Genomic DNA, 19191 nt, shown 5'->3' on the forward strand with positions numbered 1-19191 from the left:
TTCAAGATAGCCTGGCTGATGAGGATTATGAATCCGAAACCGGTCCCAGGATGCTTGTTTCTGGTCCAGGTAAGACATGGCTTGGCAGTTCGGGCTGGACTGTTCCCATGAGGCACAGGGTCAGACTGATTTGCATATGGCCATGTCTGAACTGGGGTGGCGGAGTGAGCTAAAGAATGGTGATGGATTAAACCCAGATCCGTTGACTGGGGGTGAGTGAATGATTTGCTCAAACGCTCCGTCCATCATCCCCTTTTGTAGTACTAATATGGAAAGCCTTAGAAGTAGGAGAACCACAAAAGATATGTTGATGTATAACGGCTGCGACAACTAAAAAACAAAAAAGGTCTTTGCCTTATGACTGCAGTATGAAGGAAGGATGAGAAGCCATGGAGGCAAGTATCAATAGTTAGTGGAGAGGAAGAGGAGGGCAAGACCCAATCTAAGCCGTGAGTGGGGACACAAGATGTGAATCTTTAGTCCTCTATTACATTTCAGAAGTCTAACTCAAGTCTGAGGCGTTGCGTTAGGACATTCCTACTATGTGAAGGGACATTGTGTGAAATCATTTGTACATGTCTTTGTAGACAGCCATACTGGGGTATCTACCTTTAGCATACAAATATGCAGAAGCTTGACTAGGAACCGCTGGGCACGAGCAACTACTTCCCTGTGAACTAGATGCAGGGTGCTGAAGTGTGTTCTCTCTGTCACTGAAGGAAAGTGTAGACCAGAAAATGCAGGTCTGATATGGGTTTCCTGTAATGACAGTAAAGTAGCCAGGCTGTGCCCCTACGGGATCTCTTGCGCATGAAGAGATACTTTTTCTGCATCCTTGTACTGAAAGCTACAGAAGCACAAGGGGTATCTTGACGGGGAGTTGACGCAAGGGGCAGCTTCTTTAAAATAGGTTTTGAATGTGGCAATATACCCTTGATGTTAGCATTTAACTAAGTAGTGAAGTAGGGCGCGCGGTTCCGCCGGGCAGCAAGATGGCCAGTCTTTAAAGGGCTCTGCCGTCCGGACCTCAAATTCATCATTTATCCATCACCAACTGGGCTCCCAAACGCCAGCCATTGCCTGCACAGGGTCACCTCACAGCTGCGACCCTGCCTCTGGCACCGGAGTCCCTAGATGTGCCCTCTAAGTGGGACTGGTGAGTCGGCGACTGGTGCGGTGCGCATGGCCCTGAACTGCCGACCACGCAGGATGGAGCCAGGCAGGGAGTGTTGTCCCAGAGCCGGGAGGTGTGCCTTGGCTGCGGATGACCCTGCAACTGTGAGCTGTTGACAACTACCCTCCATGAGATCACTGTGGAGAGACTGATGGTGCCCATCTGCGCCTGCGGTTAGGGCGCACTGCCCCTTTACACCAATGGATGTGCGGTGTGAGGTCTGGTGCTAAATCACTGATGTGCCCGCTGGATCCATGTGGCACCATGACACCCTCACCTACAACTTACCAACGCTGCAACCAGATGGGCAGTCAAGGCAGAGCTGTCCCAGACCGGATCGAGCGTGACCATGGGACCACCAATGGCTCCTTGGGCTGGGAGTAGCACAGTAGGCAGGCAGCCCTGTGCCTTCTTCTCTGGTGGCCCATTGGAAGCCATCCCACGGCCTTGGCTTTCGAGTCACTCCCGTGGCCTGTGAGTGGCAGCTGTGGTTATGTAAGCAGTCAGATTCCCCCTTCCATAGGGCTGGTGATTTGGGGCAGGTGCCCCTTAACATTTCGCCGCATCTTGCGGGTCACCTGCGACCTGTGCCTGCTCCCCTATGGCCTTCATTCCATGTGTGACCCGACCTCAACATTCTAACTCCTGGACCCTGTGGGGAGCTGGGCATTTGCAGCTTTGTGTCGTGCATAGAGGCAGGCATCTGCAGTGCTTCTGCTACTTACCCTGTGGTTCACTTCAGTGTGTTCCTCACAATGCAGAAACTTGCCGCCATTAAGTGCTACTGCATTACCCACTTCGACCCCCTTGAGCGGTAACAAACATATCCACTCAGATTTGACTGGCAGGCCCAGTTCTCTTGGCTGCTTTCTGGCTTCCCCCGAAGTCTTTCTGGTGCAAGAGCCTCGCCTCGGCTGCCCCCGCCCTGGCATATTCCTCTATCACCCCTCGGCTGGTCACTCTACAGTCCTGTAGATCAGGGGATGCACTGTTGTACCGTTGGGCGTGGATCCTAGCAGTTTCCCTTGCTGGGCACACAGCACTTCACCCTTATCCAGTGCCTGCTGGGGTCGCCTGAACTGGCCCCGATCCCAGAGGGCGAGCCTGCTCATGCCCTTCAATGGTGTGGCGGAGCTCCGCTGAACAACACAGGGCGGCACCACACACCACTCGACGTTCATCTTTTGCAGACGGAGACCGCTCACTCTGGATGTTCTTGCCCGCAGCTTGGTGTACAACGTGTCCATCTTGCATCTGGGAGACCCTGCTCTGTGGTCATTTTTTTTTTTGCGCTAGCAGTCCTCACCATGGGGAAACACGAGGCCAAACAATCCAAACTCTCAGATAGCAGACCCCTTACCCACCAGGCAGAGCAAGGCGAGAGCACAGAACCATTTGCTGACCGCCCACCACTAGACCCAGACTCATACACTTTACATTTCTACTCAGACTATATCGCACCCCACTGCAGCTTTTCACAATGGTATTGGCTTCAGATGTGCGCTGTCTGCGGTGCAACATTCCCTCTGCCTCCTGTATCCAATTTGCTTGGCATTGCCCAGGGGAGGAGGGTCACATCCTTTTGGATAGTGGTGTTTGCCACCATCCATACAAACACAGGCCACTCGCCCTTCTTCACCCCTTTAGTGGGTATGTTGGGTTACGTCAAAGACACACGCAGATCTTGTCGCCTCACAGCCATGCTACTCCTGTTGGCTAAGTGCAGGAAGCCAGTCCCCTCTTAAGGAAGGCTTAATGATGTGACATACTGCCAAGCACAACTGTCTAAGTTCTGGGAACTTATGCCACTGCACTCCCGCCCCTGGGACGTATGGGAGTCTTTTGCGGCGTTTCACTGCGCAAGAGATTCCAATGCCTTAGGGGGGGCAACAGCCAGGAATGGTGTACAATCGGATGGGAATGTACAAATGTTGGTTGCCTTATTGTATTACGTGCTGTATCGTAATGTGCTACTTGTTAACATATGTAAAACATATGCTACTGAACTACAAGTGTCTGCTTCAAACATGGGAGAACATCTCAAGTATATGACTAAGAGAGAGAATCCACTCAAGAAATGTGCTACTCTGGGAAACACAGACTACTGATGTCTGGACATTGAAATGAAATAGTGTTACAACAAATAGCAGAATACGTGCCCTTTGTTGGCCTTATGATGGTATGGATAACCACTTCTGAAAACAAGTCTCAATGATTACAGCTCATATAGAAGGGGACCAATTTAACGAGACAAAGCTTGCACTCAAGAGTATCTGTGAATTTCCGTAGAATGGCCTACATGCATTTCCTGACTACACATCATGTCCTTGAGAAAGTGGATCTAAAACATGAAATTCCATCTAAAGAGCTGGGGCTTCTTAAATCGGAGGGACAACTTCTTGCTGTCTATCCCTAACAGTCACTTGACACCTTCACGTAGCTCATTTACACGAACTACAGCTAAATCTAAAAGCTCTTTAATGTTTTCACATAGCCATCAACATAGGAGACAGGCTATTCATAAGCTTGAAGAATTGGTATTTTTTGAAAATCATTACTTTTATATTTACGGTGGCCCAACTCTGGTAAGTGCACTCACTTATTCTAGTTATCCACTCGTAATACAATTTTCGGTTGCTCTAGTTTTCAACATGGTTATCATCCACAAAGGTATCTTACTTGACGATAACCACACCGAAAACTAGAGTAGAAATAATAATGATGAGCATTCAAAACAATGTCACTTAGTTAATCTTACAGCACATAAAAGGCTTTTGAGCCCTATCCCATATCCCGGTCCATACAGGTAGGCGCAACAGACACACCTTGTCAAGGTATCTTGGGACCAGTTGCTCAATCAGATTTGCAGTGTGTTCGCTGACCTCCGAGGGCTTCAACACTACGGCATTTCCTAGGACAAAGAAAAAACAATGTTGTAGCAGAGAGTTTTTCAACAATACTTTGCACAGTCCAGCATTATATGACAGTATTTCACAACATCACCTGCTTTCTCTACAGAAACCTTACAGCAGCTTGCTATGTCTTGCACTCATCTTTCAAAGTCTGCATCTGAGATGGTTTTACCCTCCACGAATGGCCCACAGTTCAAGTGAAAAGTGGAGTAAGCCAATGACTGCTTCTTATTGGATCGTATTATAGGCAAGAAGCAGGGGATTCAGAAATACTTGGCGGAAGGTTCACAGTTTATTTGCATGTTGTAATGCAACAAGAACAGAGGAAAATATTAAAAGGTAAGTAAGGTGTGGACGAACGTGAACGGTGACCCTGTGACCACTGGGAGTTTAATCTAATAGGTTTCAGATATGACAGAGAAATTAGAGCATCTTTACCATGAGCTCGATGAACAAAGTCAGGAGAATGAGACACCTCGTCACTCTTACTGGTGAGATTTGTTTTTTGTTTTAAACTACCACAATAGGGGGGCAGGTCACACACTTTTCTGTAAGGCTGTGACACGGACATGATCGAGCGAGTCAGTAGAATTCCCAAAGACACACGTCAAAAAAACAATAGTGGGGAGGTTGCATCTTTGTGTGCAGAGCCCACAAAAATTATACGTAGATCTAGAGAAAAAAAATGGTGGACTTTCGGGAAATGTAATTAGAATACCAAATGGCAGATACTGAAAATTTCCGCTATATACGGCTTAGACATGCGCGGACTATGCGCGTAAGTCACGGCGAACAAATACCAGAGGCGGCTCCCCTTGAAGATAGAATACTGGCAGACCCAATATCAAATAAGTATACATCCCAAATATATAACAAAAATTATGAGCAATGCTCGAGACCCATTAGTGGCCCTTAAGGAAAAAAATGGGAAACAGATGTTGGGATACTAGAGGCCAATGAAAGAATGGAAGTCACACAGGGCCTCAGGGAGGTAGCTATTAGGGCGCGCTTCAGATTGATACAAATAAGAATAATACACAGATACTACACCACTAGACCACTACTCTGTGCAATGGGTAAACGTGACTCAGACAAATGTGTGAGGGGTTGTGGCGAGATAGGTAACTTTTCCATACAATATGGACTTGCCCAAGATAGTAGAGATTCTGGAGGACAGTGGTAGCTGTGATGTCCAGAGTGATGGGGCTGGAAGTCCCAATGGAGGCCTGATGGCACCTTCTTTGAGTTACAGGACAAATAGCTTGGCCAAGACACACCAGACTTTGGTTGATGCTAGCAGACATAGTTGCAGAAAGGAATATTGCCAGAGCATGGGGGAAGCCACAACCACCAATGGTGAGGGAATGGGAGCAAGATCTTGATTGGTGTTGTGCAGCGTAGAAAACAATTTATCAGGGTCGGGGCTGCCCACGAAACAGAGACATAATATGGGGGACATGGGCTAAATATAGAGGATCGTAATCATGGGATGACGCCCAGTTGTAAATCAAGAAGGAGACGACGACGACTTGGTGAATGCATTGCAAGAATACCTGTTGATAACCACAAGAATAACTGTTGTAACCACAGAACGGGGGCACGCAAATGAGTGGGGTAGTTGGGAATGCCTCCATCGGGAGGAAAATATGGCAACGAATTCTGCCCTGTATTAGTGTTAATGTACTATGCATGATTGTTTTTCTTTACAATAAAAAGAATTTTAAAAAAAACTTTTCAAATTACTCCCATGTTCAAATGTGTTATAGGACTCAAAGGGTAACGAAAATCCATAGTAAACGAGCACACAGGCATGACTGGGATTTTTAATGAAGTTTTAAACGCACATGTCACAGATACAAGTTAATGAGCAGGTAACCTAGTTACGTCCTGTGGAAGTGTGGAAAAATCCATAAATTTCCCTCACTTTCTCAGGATGCATGAAGATGATCGATTCATGCAAATTATTAAGAAAAAAAAAGTTATTCCGTAGAAAGATGAAGAATCTCACATTTTCCAACTCTATGCAAAAAAATATATGCAATGCATAGATCTTGCAAATGTTGGGGTTGAAAATACAACCTGCTAGACCTGGCATTTCTTGGCGTGATTACCCCGGACTTTTTGCCTCTACCTCCTCTATTTTTGACAATCTTGATTGCTTTAGGTACTTTGCCACTGCTGATCAGTGTCAATGTGCAAGTGCTCCCTGTATAAAGTATAATGGTAATTGGTTGTCCATGATTGGTATGTTTGCCTTACTAGTAAAGTCCCTAGTAAAGTGCACTATGTGTGCCAGTGCTGGTAATGCAAATACTACTAGTGGACCTGCAGCACTACTTGTGCCACCCACAGCAGTAGCCTTAAAGAGGGAACTCTGGCCTGCCATTGCCATGTTGTTCTGACAAGTGCACCCACTTGTCAGACCTTACTCTTCCCTTTGTATGCACATCAGACACTCCTATGGTAGGCCCAAGGTACCCTCTGGGCAGGGTGCAGTGCATGTGAAAGGTAGGACATATACTAAGGTGTGTACCATGTCCTGACAGTGAAATAATCTCCATTTCGTTTTTCACTGCTGAATAGCCATCTTGCCCAAAGGACAGAATGGGGAGGCTGTGTAATGTTTTCCAGCCTATCTTCCCAAAAGCTTAAGATGGAGAGGTGAAGTTTAGTATGCCTGAACTCACAATGTGTGTTTATAAGCCGCTCTTTTAGGAGTGGCTGGATTTTTGTGCTCTAACATTTCTGTGTGCCTCTGCCTGGTTGTGGATTGACTGTCTGGATTTGAAAGCAAAAGGGTCTGGGGAATGTCTTGACCCAGGGGAGGAGGTGAGACAGCAACAGGCTGACCTTTATCTGGAGTGTAGGGGGAGGAGTAGCCCCTAGAGGTGAAGAGGCCTGGGTTGCTGCCATAAAACAATTGTCCCATCTCTTACTGAGTGACTGAGAATCCAGAGCCCCACTAATCAAAGGAAGAAGGTGTCACTGGCAGGGAAGCACCCAGAACTGGTTTGAACAGGGGTCAGTGCCCCCTGAACACAAAGACGTCAAAGCCATTGAGGGGTAGAACTATGAGAGCTGAAGCCCATGAACCTTGTATAATGGCTTGATCAAGACTGAAGAAGACTGGAGCTACATCGTGGTCGAGAGGAACCTTTGCCAAGGAAGAATAAACTGAAGAGACTGAAGGAAAGGACTGACCCTTGCTGTGTATTCTGGGGCTAGCTTGCAGTTTGCTATATTTACCAAGGAAAGGCTGAAGGGATTTTGCTGTGTGCTATGTCCCCCTGCTTGAAAGGACTTTGCTGTGCTGTATCCTGAAGAAACGTATCCCCAAGGGCCCGAGGTGAGCTGGTTCCGTTGCAGAAACACAGGAACACAAAAGTTTCCAAGAGAGTCTCAGCGACGCTGTGTGCGTGTGCTTTTTGCAGTCTGAGAACCTTGTACGAAGTGCCCTGTGATCGTGGGCACCTGGAGTCCAAGCGAGGCTCAGCAACGCTGTGTGCATGTGCTTTTTGCAGCCTGAACTTTTTGTGAGGATCGTCCAGTTATTGTGTGAACCGGAATCCAAGTGAGTCTCAGCCACACTGTGTGCCTGTGCTTGGTGCAGCCTGAGACTTTCGTGAGGATTGCCTTGTTAACGTGCACGCCCGGAATCCAATTGAGTCTCAGCAATGCGGTGTGCGTTTCCTTTGTGCAGCCTGAAACCTTAGCGAGGATTACCTTGTTAACGTGCACACCCGGAATCCAAGTGAGTGTCAGCGACGCGGTGTGTGTATGCTTGCTGCAACCTGAGACCTGCGTGAGGATTGCCTTGTTAACGTGCACAACCGGAATCCAAGTGAGACTCAGCGATGCTGTGTGTGTGTGCTTTGTGCAGCCGGAAACCTTCGTGAGGATTGCCTTGTTAACGTGCAGACCCGGAATCCAAGTGAGTCTCAGCGATGCTGTGTGCGCGTGCTTGGTGCAGCCGGAGACCTTCGTGAGGATTGCTGTGTTATCATGCACCCAGAGTTAAAGTGAGTCTCAGCGACGCTGTGTGCGTGTTCTTCGTGCAGCCTGAGAACTTTGTGAGGAGTTTTTTAACAATTGATCCAGCACACACGTAAGTATTTCAGAAATCTGTTACACTAAAGAACATTCAACACAAGTCCAAAATTATTCAATGAATTGAGTAGCAGTCTCCTTAGGTGTATTTTTGAAGATTAAATCTTTATTCATTTCTTCTATCCAGTAGCCAACGCGTTTCGACCTCCACGGACTTCTTCAGGGCAGTTGGAGTGAACTCTTCTCAATTTTTTAAACAGTTGACTTTAATTTCCTCCAGAGTAGGCTCCAGGTTAAAAACAGATTTGTTTGTTTATTTTATGAAGAGACATTCCAATTTCATTAGGTTTTGTCTAGTGAGGGTCAGATAGCCCAAAAGTAACGCTTTGAAAATATGGATCAGGCCGGCTCCATCGCGTGGCGTCTTCTCGTGTGGTACTTTGTGAGGAGTGCCTGGTATTCGTGCACCCGAAGCACGAGGGTGTCTCAGCGACGCTGTGTGCGTGTGCCCTGTGGCAGTCTGAGATCTTCGGAGCCATAGCGGCCTAGACCGGCAGCCCTAGAGGATCTGAGCCTCCGCCCGAGCCCGCCATTGCCAATTCCCAAAGATTGCATCGGAGGCCCAAGTCGCCGGAAGAGGAGAGGAGAGGGCGGTCGCACCCCCCAGGTAATGTGTGTCGATGCCTGGGGCGGGGTGCGGGCTCGGTGGGAGATGCTCTCGGCCTCTCTCTCATTCCGAAAGTGCGAGCCTCTGCTTCGGTTCGTATCGCGGCCCATAATGGCCAAGGGAGTGGCAGTACTGGGGCTGGTGTGCGGAACTGCACTTTTGGTTATACCATACTCGTGTTGGGGGCAACTGTTGACAGAGGCTAACTGGGAGTCAGCACGAGTGGTTGAGAGACAGCCTAAGGCACTGTGATCGGTGGTGGAGTGTATTACGCATTACTCTACTTCTGCATAACTGAGTACCTGATTGTCATATTACACCGTGCATCATTTCTGCATAACGAGCTACCTGATTAGCGTATTACGCATTGCATTATTTCTTCATAATGAAGTACCTGGTTGTTGCGTTACGCATTGCATTATTTCTACATTGCAAAGTGCCTGATTGTTGCGTTACGCATTGCATTATTTTTACATTGGACAGTGCTTGATTGTTGTGTTACGCATTGTATTACTTTTCCATTGCCCAGTGCCTGATTCTAGCATTACGAACTGCATAACGTGGTATTAGGACTACAGTGGAATGTTTAGAAGTGCTCATTATCATCACTAGAACTTACAAGTGCTGGCCTAACAACTAGCCAGGTGGAATATTACACATACTTATATGTTGGATTTATATTGTGTGGTCTTATCATATATCTTATTATATGAAATGTATACTAATTTTTATAAAACTCGGGTGGAGTCCATTTGTGGTGTCATCATTGGGTTGCTGTGAGCGTGGTTGCAAATACTTTACACATTTGCCTTGAAGATAAACCTGGCTGCTCGTGCCAAGCTACCAAGGGGGTGAGCGCGGGATATCTCAGAAGGAGTCCGTCCTTTCCCTGACATTGAAACGCGGGTCCCTATTTAGCCTAAGGTACCTACCTCAGCCAACCTGGGATTCCGGGTCTAACACAACCATAATGTGTTGTCAAACCAAACATTTACATAGATATTAAAACTAAAACTACGCACACTTGGGAATGTTATGAATCAGGGAAGAAATCATATTTTAAAGATACACAGCTATATACTACATAAGCTGACATTTACATCATTTTTCCTGCGTGGGTTAGTGGATATTGTGCACATATGATGACCTATCATTGTTCTTGAACCCTTGATAGTAGGGAAGGTGTTGTTTTAAATTCCTTTGGGTGAACAACTGTTTTATGGCAACCGCAATGTCATGAATGGGAACACTGCTCTCTGCTATTTATTCATATGAAATATTTAACTAATACACTCTCAAATTCACAATTTGGGTTTAGGAAAGGAGAGAGGCACCACGGACCAGTGTCTAAACTTGCTTTTGCTGGCCAGGAATTATACGATTGCGAAAAAAGGGACGCTTTATTTGGCATTTATGGATCTTTCCTCGGCCTTGGACCGAGTAAACAGATCCAAACTTTGGGTGTTGGTATTAAAATTAGGAGTGGACAAGAATATTGTGAATTTCCTGGCTGACCTACATCTGGACCCAACAGCTACAGTGAGATTTGATCAAGAGGGAAACTTTATGCAAGACATCTGCATTATAAAAAGAGTCATACAGGAATGCATATTAGCCCCACTATTATTTACTTTATACATTAACAATCTTGAATGTGCTCTAGTGGGAGCAAGTAGGGACATCCCACGTGTGGGGGAGTGGTTAATTCTGACTCTCCTATATGCGGATGAGGCCGCCCTACTAGCTGGTACAGCGATTGGCCTACAGCGCCTTTTAACTACCTTTGCCGATTTTATGAGATCATTGGATCTAGATGTCTATTTTTCTAAATTTCACACAATGATTATGAGCCTTAAGCCCAAAAAACCTCAAATGCATTATTGTGAAGGAAAGGTCATATCAAGGGTTACATCATTAACATACTTCGGTGTTTTATTCGAAGAAAGGGGTACGTAGCTACTGCAAATGAAAGCAAAAAGAAATGTAATGGCCAGATCCACCGCGATCCTTGACTTTGCACGTAGATTAGGGGCAAAGCCAATGTGCGCAATGTTAAATATATATAGGGCCAAATGCATTGCTATATCAAATTATGGCTCTCATATATGGAGATATAGAGAAGTCAGGGATATCCAAATAGTGGAAAATATATTTTCAAGAAATTTGCTATCTGTGCCACAATCAACACCTTCCTATATGATCCACTAAGAAACCGGTATAGGTTTCATGTCTGATTTAATTGGAATGGCACCTTTACTCAAATGGATAGCAATTTGGATAAACCCTGAGCTAGGATTGAATCGTGAAATTATTCGCGACTGCCTAGCACTAGATCAAGCAAGTAGCATTCCCTGTTTTAGCTATGTGAAAAGGCTTGCGACGCAATTAGAAAGGCCTGAGTTATGTAACTCCCCAGATAAACTCTTGAAGGTAGATATACTGTGGGCTAAGAACAAGTACCTGCAGTTGGCACAGATGGAAAGAGAGGCCAAAAAATTGATAAAACCATTGGTACAAGCACATCAATTGTTAATAACTTTGAGCACAATTTTACCCTATCTAAATGTAGTAACCAATCAGCATCAAGGTTTCCTCTTTCCTTTTAGTGAGGTTTAGATTTAACCTGTTGCACTATTTGCCAAACCAAATGGATGGAAAAAGATTGAGGACCTGGTTATTTGTACATGTGATAATTTTTCTACCCAGGACTCGTTGCACTTTGTTTTATTCTGTGAGCATTTTTTGCACATTCGGAAACGGTTTATTTTACCAATTTTATGGGGCAAAAGGTTTTTACAGGCAAAGCCTGCTTTGATATGTTTTCAAATGTTGACCAATGTCTGGGAAATTTTTAATATAGCTAGCTTTTTAACAGCAGCAGTCAGAATAAGGGAAAAGAGAAGGATATCTATGAACTAGAACATGTTAATTATTTTTTTTAATAGTTTAAAATAGTTTTAATAAAGCCCCTCATGAATTTTTTGTATATTGGTGATTAAGATGTATGTTTATTTTATTGTGTTGGTATTTGTGCTACCTCAGTGTCTTAAATTGCTTTTATGTAGTATACGGTTATGGTTTTAATTAACTGAATAAAGTGAATTTGACTGACTGACATATGAAATATTTATTTTATAAAATGTTATTTATTGTACAACTGGTACATTTTAAAGTTGTAAGAAAGTGGTTTCATTTCTAAAACACTCAAATGAGGACTCAAATCATACTTCCTTTACACCCGCTCTATTATAATGCCAGTGCTCTGGGGAGGACATGGGGAGGGCACTAACTAGACACCTTTTCTCATGCTCATGAAATAGCCACACAGTGTAGGCCTCTGGCTGTTTACCCGCAAGAAAGGATCATCCTATGCTCTACAGACTTGAAACCTTTAAGAGGTGGGAGCAAAATTGTAGGAACTCTAACTGAAGCAAGATGTATTTGAGCGTTTAGGCTAAACCTCACTTTCATTTACATGTTATAACATTTTGTAAGTATTGCTGCTTGTCGGGGTTTGGATGAGGGGCCTATTTAAGATTCTGTGCATACACAATCTGGAGCCTTGCAAGATCCATAAGACATTAAAGACACAGATTATCTTTACTGGATACACTGGAAGCGGTAGCATTTTAACAGTGAAAGGGGTGGCTGCATTTTGTGAGCCCAAAGGGTTGCAATACCCTTTTGCCATTTGCAGGGAAGGGCACAGCTCTAGAATGACTTTTAAAGAGTCCTCTTCATCCTTTTACTTTGACCAATAGAGGTTTCCTATTTATTTCAAAATCGTTTAGTGGATATGTAATTCAGAGTACTATAGGTAAAAAAAATACATTTATAAACACACAGTGGAGAACTGTGCTAAAGGCATATGAGTAGACAGGTTTGGATTCCTCTAACCTGTTAGCAACAGATATGGTGATGAAGAAGGTAATCTTTTAGGGCCAATATATACATACACTTTTGTGACCAGCTTGATTTGACCAGACCTTACCTCATGCAGTGCTCCCAGTCTGTCGTTTGGCGTGTGGTGACTATCCTGGCATAGAAGTGAGACACTGGTGCCTCTTGTTTTAGCCTACCAAGACTCCAAGGTGCCACACCTTCCTCCCGTCTCCTATTCCTTTGTCCTCTAGGGACATTCCACTCCAGCACAGCCCCTTCAGGCAACAGTACCTTGTGCACATTCAATAAGCCGAGGTCACATTTCCTGCCGCACGACGAGTTGTCCCTTTGCACACTTCCATTTCTTGATGTTCCTATTCTTCTTTTGCTTGACGTTTCTCCGTAAGACTGCTCTTCTCCTTTCTGCAGGATTTCCATGTTGCATTATTACATTTATTTGCTTTTCACGAATGAGGAGCAACCTTCATGGATGAGTTGTTGGTTGGATTATAACTTTCACACATTGGGTTTGAAGCTTAGCCTCAAAGATACATCCGTTTGAGAACCCAAGTCTGTTTGGGCGATTTACTTATATTTTTGGGGAAACATCATTAACCACGAAGGCATTACCACTACTCACGTTTACCACGTGACACTTACCACGCAGGGTGCCTTCCACGCAGGGTTCCTTCCACGACGTCTTTACCACGGGCTAGGGGGGAGACGTGGTATTCCTTGAAGTCGATCAGCGTGGGCATGAAGGGGCAGAGGGAGGGGGGGGGGCTCGGAGGGGAGCTTGGGGGGGCTGGGGGGGGGGTCTCCCCCCCCCCCAAAAAAAACAAGCAGATTAGTTTAACAAAAAAAACGGGAAAAAAATTAAAAGAAAGAGGAAAGAGCCTCCCCCAAAGACGTGCCGTGTACGTCAAAAAAACAGTCCTTTTTTTATTTCGGTGTACGTGTTTTGACGTTTGTTTCAAAGGAGGATGGAAGTAAGGGCTCGAGGAGAAAGACGTGCAGGTAAGACGTTTCTACTCGTAGACAAATGCAACGTTGTAAATACCAGCGTGGTAAAGCCACTTGCGAGGTAAAATTCGCGTGGTAAAGCCATGTGTGGTAACTGAAGTCGTGGTATAATCATATAACCATATTTTTGTGTATGCTGCTTCTCCTTGACTTCAGTTGATACACTCTTCCATCTTGGATTTAGGAGAATGGGTTCGAGATTTTCATTGACTACCTTGCTAATTCTGTGCTTCTCTCATTTCAGCCTGGAAGGCCTCACTCTTAGTACATTGCAACAACTACTACAGTTCCCCGACTTCTGGTTTGTACGCTCCCTTTCAGCTAACTTGTAAAGTCTGTTTTGAGGACGTGTTTGTGGGTAGTGCAGCTGTCTTCCTGGAACTGACGTCTGCCTTGAATGGGAATGACAGCAGTGATGCACTAAAATCTGCTGTTTCGAGATGACAGGAGCTTTGAATACTTGGTGCAATCTCATATTGGTCTTGTGTATAGGGGTCATAAGAGAAGCAGTCAGCTTTTCATTCATTACTAAGATTAAAGCATCAGGACCTCCGAGGGAAAGGGCACCCTGCAGCTGTAACTCCTTTGTAACAGATTTAGGTCTCACAACTGTTTTTAGTATTAAATCTGTTTTTAGTGGCAGAAAACAAGTCAGGCAAACAGGGCAATGTTGCCTACAACCCAGCGGGCCGGCTAGTATTGGTCTATTCATGTTGACACGACAAAGGTGAAGGTACCATCCAACCAAGAATTAACACAGCATGTCGCCTACAACCCAAAAGGGCCGGCCGCGTATAAAAGGAGGGAGCACAGCAGATCGCTCGTACTGCGAAAGGATAGGCGGGCAGACCAGCGAGTCATGAGAGCAGATAGTCAGCCAGTCGCCTGTGGTCGATAGTAACTTAAGGGTATTCCGCTAGCAAACAAAGAACAGAATCAAAGGAAAATGCACAACTGTTTTTACACCCTAGGTCATGACGGAAACTGTGTTGGAAAGCCCACTTCCTCAACGGTTGTGTTTCTCTCTAATTGGGTAACCTTCTTCCACCCAGTTTAGCGTGTTAAACAGGGCTGTTGTATTGTCTGTCAAAATTCCTATCAACTTTCCACACACACACAAGAGCAAGATGGTTGAAGGGATAATCGGACAAAATGTTATGTCTATATAGCCCTTTCTTCTTGAGCATTTCATTCATACCCATTGTCCCAACAACCCTGCACCCTGTCCCAGTAGGCAGGAATCTACTATTACCCTAATCCCAGAGTGTGCTGGAACAGTATAAATCACGGCAGATGGAGTTGTTCATCCACATCCCTAGTTACGTCCCTTTTGAATGGGGTGAACAAGGTCCCACTGTCCTGTTACCAGTTCACTCTGAATCCGATCATTATAACCTGGCCACATTCAGACCCAGTAGTAAGGTCTGAGAGGAAAACAAAACGACATTATACCCAAAATGGCTTTTTAAATGCATGAGACACAAGTCTGCATCTTGGAGCAATTGGTCGCGTGCAGCAATATTTAAATTCTGTCCAATGAGGCTCTAAGTACCATTAAGGATGTCCTGATCATGACTTGCAGAAATGATTTAAGCAGTGTTGGCTTTAAGTACATTTCTCCCAAATTATACATTTCCACAAAGAAATGATATATCACACAGCGCTAGTTTATTTAATTCCTATGCTGCCAGGTCTTTTCTAAAAAATAGTTTGTAAGTCGGTAAAATTTCAGGGACAGTACAAGTTAACTTCTTCCCGTCCCAAGGCCATGTATAGTACCATAAGTTAAGAAAGGAGTTAAATATGAAGTTACTGATAAGATGGCAGAGTCTCAAATGACTCAGAATTCCAAATAATTATAGATCTGTGTTCATCCATCTCAAAAGTGTTTTAACTAAGGAATCAGACCTAGTGAAAACCTTAATTTTTTGTGCCCATTTAAATTTAAGGTAGATAAACCGGTGCCTGTTGAGGTGTTATTCCAACATTTTCCAGCAACAAATATATTGAAGATTGTTGTTAAAAATCTAAGTTTCAAGCGTGGTCTGAAGATAGCACATTTTGGATGAATTTATTCAAAGTCACTGCTTCTGGGTTAATAGCGAACTATAAAACTATGCCTCCTGCTGGGTTGCTGAGAGTAGCTGGGGAGAGGCTGTTGAGTCAATGTTATTTAAATGCTTGAATTCCAAGTTTGAAATGATGGATATGTGCAAAAAATATTGTCTGGTTCATCCAAATGTTGTTTGACATATGTTAATGTTGCCTTATGGCTCTATAGAATATATGACTGAAAAATGTTTTACAACTGAACTAATAAGCTGACTTGACATGTGTTAAATCTGACTGTCATGCATATGTTTATGTTGTTTAATCCCTATGAAGTACATATGGCTGGACCCGTGATTTTCAGTTAAGAATTGTGACATTCCGTAATCCGGAAATATTTTAAACTGATGCTGTTATTTTCACATTTATGTAGCTTGACGGCATTGTAGTTTGCTCTGATGTCAATTGGCATCTGAACATTGAATACACTAAATGGTACGATATTGTTTACACCAATGATATATTTTTGCACGACTAGACAGTTTGTCTTGATAACTCAACCATGAGGAGTGTTTTAAGCTTTGTTGAGTTAGTAGTTCTAACTGTATATGTGTAATGAACATGGGCATTTATTTTGTTTCATCAGTTATTCGATTAGCAATGATTATGCCAATTGGTATGTTGTAATTTATGAAATCTATCGTCGCTGGATGTAGATAATTATTACTCTTGGTGATGGGGTTTGTTTTCTGTTACTATCCCGGAAACTGTCCTGAAATGGCCGCCATGTTTTTTTCGGTCGGTTAACTTTTTTGGTTAATTCTGCCTTTTCGTCCACTGTGGAGTAATTTATACACCACGATGTCAGAAAGCTCTTTATTGTTTTTTATTGTAACCCCTATTACAAAGATTCAGCATTTTTTCGGTTTTCTTTAATACAGAAACCAATGCTGGTTGATCGCATTATGCTTGACGCGGCGATCAGTCCTCTTTCGATTGTTAATGGGTGCACGTCTTAAAAGCCGGGTGCCGGATTCTTCCGTGTCCCACTGATTTTGGATTGCTGTTCGCCTGCATGATGGATATCGCACACGTAGCTCCGTTTCAAGCAAGCAGGGGGTTCGATTTGTGGTTTCAGCTTCGGTCTACCCCTAGTCTCTGATGGCCCATGGAGCCCACTGTAACTAGCACACTCCTGATTCTATGTCAGTCCACGGAGGCTCAAATTATGCTTCTCTATCTTTACTGACAAATACAGCAGCAAAAGAGTTAAACTTTAAACAAGCATAACCCGGAAGTACAACCCATTCCAGGTCTGCACCAATAATATGACAGCAATAAGTATAAATGGTGTAAATGACGTAGGCACTTCCTCTTTCTTTGCTGCTGCAGCAGCGAGATAAGTGCTTTTCCTTATTACATATTTTTTATATTATATGCTTATTGTTCCCAAATTTCTAGCGTGCTGCGCTGCCTGTGCTTCACGCGAGCTTGTGCGTCTCTACTTTGTGTCGAGAGTAGCGTTTCGCTTCCCGTAGGTTTCTGGCATGGTTTCCCTTGCGCATTTCAATTTAATCTGTAGCGCTGCTTCGCGTTTTATTTGGCAAGTTTTTTTCTCCTGCTTACTTCAGAGTTGAGGCTTCGGTGCCCCTCCGTGTTGTTCTCGTATTGAGGGCTGTGGCGAGGGAGCAGAGCTACGCACTTCGGTGCGCGAGGGGAGCAGGCTCTGGTTAAGCCCCGCCTTTGTGTTTCTGCGCCTGCGCGAAGAGCCGGTGTCTGAATGGAAGCCCGGCTCTTCACGCTGTGTGTTACACTCGCCTGTCAAATCCCTGGCTCAGTCTTGAACGCTGACTGGACCCAAGTCTTTTTCTTTTTGGCTGTTAGAAGTGTTTTTGCCCTTGGGTTCTCCCCCCCCCCAGAACTCCTTCAGACCTCCTGACATTATCATGGCGTATTACGCTGAGGAGGAAGATAAGTGGGTGGAATACAATGAGTACGAAGAATATCAGGAACCTATGGAGAAGCAACCTGTTGAAGCCCAGGATGCCCACGTCCGGGGTTTAATGAATAAGGCGCTTCTCAAGGCGCTGAAGCCTTTAGCGAAGACTTTAAAATCTTCTGGTAAAAGAAAGTCTAAATCCGCAAGCACATCTTCCTCTTCTTCTCGAGCTTCGGCTGAAGCCCTGTTGAATGTGGCAAAGAGTGTGCTTTTAGACCATGGTTCCTTGGCTGACAGGGATGTACAGGGAGACTCGACTCCAAGTACTCCTGATACTTCGGATGAGTCAGTTAAACACAAAAAGAAGGTCAAGAAGACCAAGCACACGTTTTATGACGCACAAGAAGATGCAGCCTAAAAATTTGTTGTTTAACCCTCACAATTTAATCCATCCTCATTCTACGGAATGGCAGCCCTGTGTAGTAGTAGCACATTATGTACAAAATAATATACGTCAGGGTTTTTAGTATATATAGACTCCCCTATATCAGAAGATATACTATTATGTATCTCCTCTAATTCATAATATACAGTCCCTAATATGGATCAATATCTATTTCAATATATTCAATCCTCAATACGGATCTATATATGTATTGTAAGCCCGACGCATAATAAGAATTTAATGTTTTCATCCTTTTTGTAGGATATTATCACCCAGTTTCTTTATTTTTAGGCAACTATATGATTCATTGCGCGCTTACCCAAAATTGAGCGCCATCTTGGAATGGGTTTTCTACATAACAAGTATAATAGCAAGAGTCCGTCTTCACTGTCTATCATCCAATTATCGGACCTCTTTATTTTGCGGGGTATGTAAGCTTTAAATAGCTGGAGGCATCGTAACGTCTACTCTTTTGCTGACGAGGCTTTTTATCAACTTCCGAGTTCCTGGAGCAGCACCATCTTGCTGTTCACAAGGCGTCCCTCGCTCGTAGGTAAGAGCTGTCGGCTGTTTGCAACTATTTCTAGCCGGTACGCATACGAGCTTTGTGCCGGTTGTTTTCTGAACTATCCTACTTTCCGTTCCATGCTAGTTACTTAGCATATCTCTATTTTTCAGCTTTTAACTATCCCCTGTGGATCAATATCATCATACTGCACATTAGTTTATGATTTTTAAGGTAAGATTTTCCTTTAATGCAAGTTAGTATCCCCTGCTGCTGCTTCCATTATATATGCACTGGAGAACGTTCAAACAATCTCGCGTTTCTCCTGCTTTCACGTAGCATCTCTTTATTTGCAGCTTTAACATATCCTTTGAATGCTGACTCACTGTGAATTAAAAAGTGTACAATTACTACGACGTGAGAAGCTTCAGCCATCTATATATTTGAAGGTATATGTCTAAAGTTTATCGGTTTTGACAATACTTGTATAAATTCATATAAAAGCGTCTCACTGATAAATGTCTGTTAACATAGCTCAACAAACAAGT

At 44.1% G+C, this 19191-nt stretch overlaps 1 protein-coding gene across 2 annotated transcripts in view; it reads right to left on the reverse strand.

Moving 5' to 3' along the window:
- Nucleotides 1-19191, reverse strand: part of ALDH3A2 (aldehyde dehydrogenase 3 family member A2) — a 391270-nt gene that overhangs the window by 266677 nt on the left and 105402 nt on the right. For both annotated transcript variants that reach the window (XM_086955006.1, XM_086955005.1), the window contains exon 3: nt 4000-4085. In XM_086955006.1, coding sequence (XP_086811132.1) covers nt 4000-4085 — 86 coding nt within the window. The remainder of the gene's footprint in view (nt 1-3999; nt 4086-19191) is intronic.

Source organism: Lissotriton vulgaris, chromosome 2_1, assembly GCF_964263255.1.
Source record: "Lissotriton vulgaris chromosome 2_1, aLisVul1.2, whole genome shotgun sequence".
In the NCBI taxonomy this organism is placed as follows: Eukaryota; Metazoa; Chordata; class Amphibia; order Caudata; family Salamandridae; genus Lissotriton; species Lissotriton vulgaris.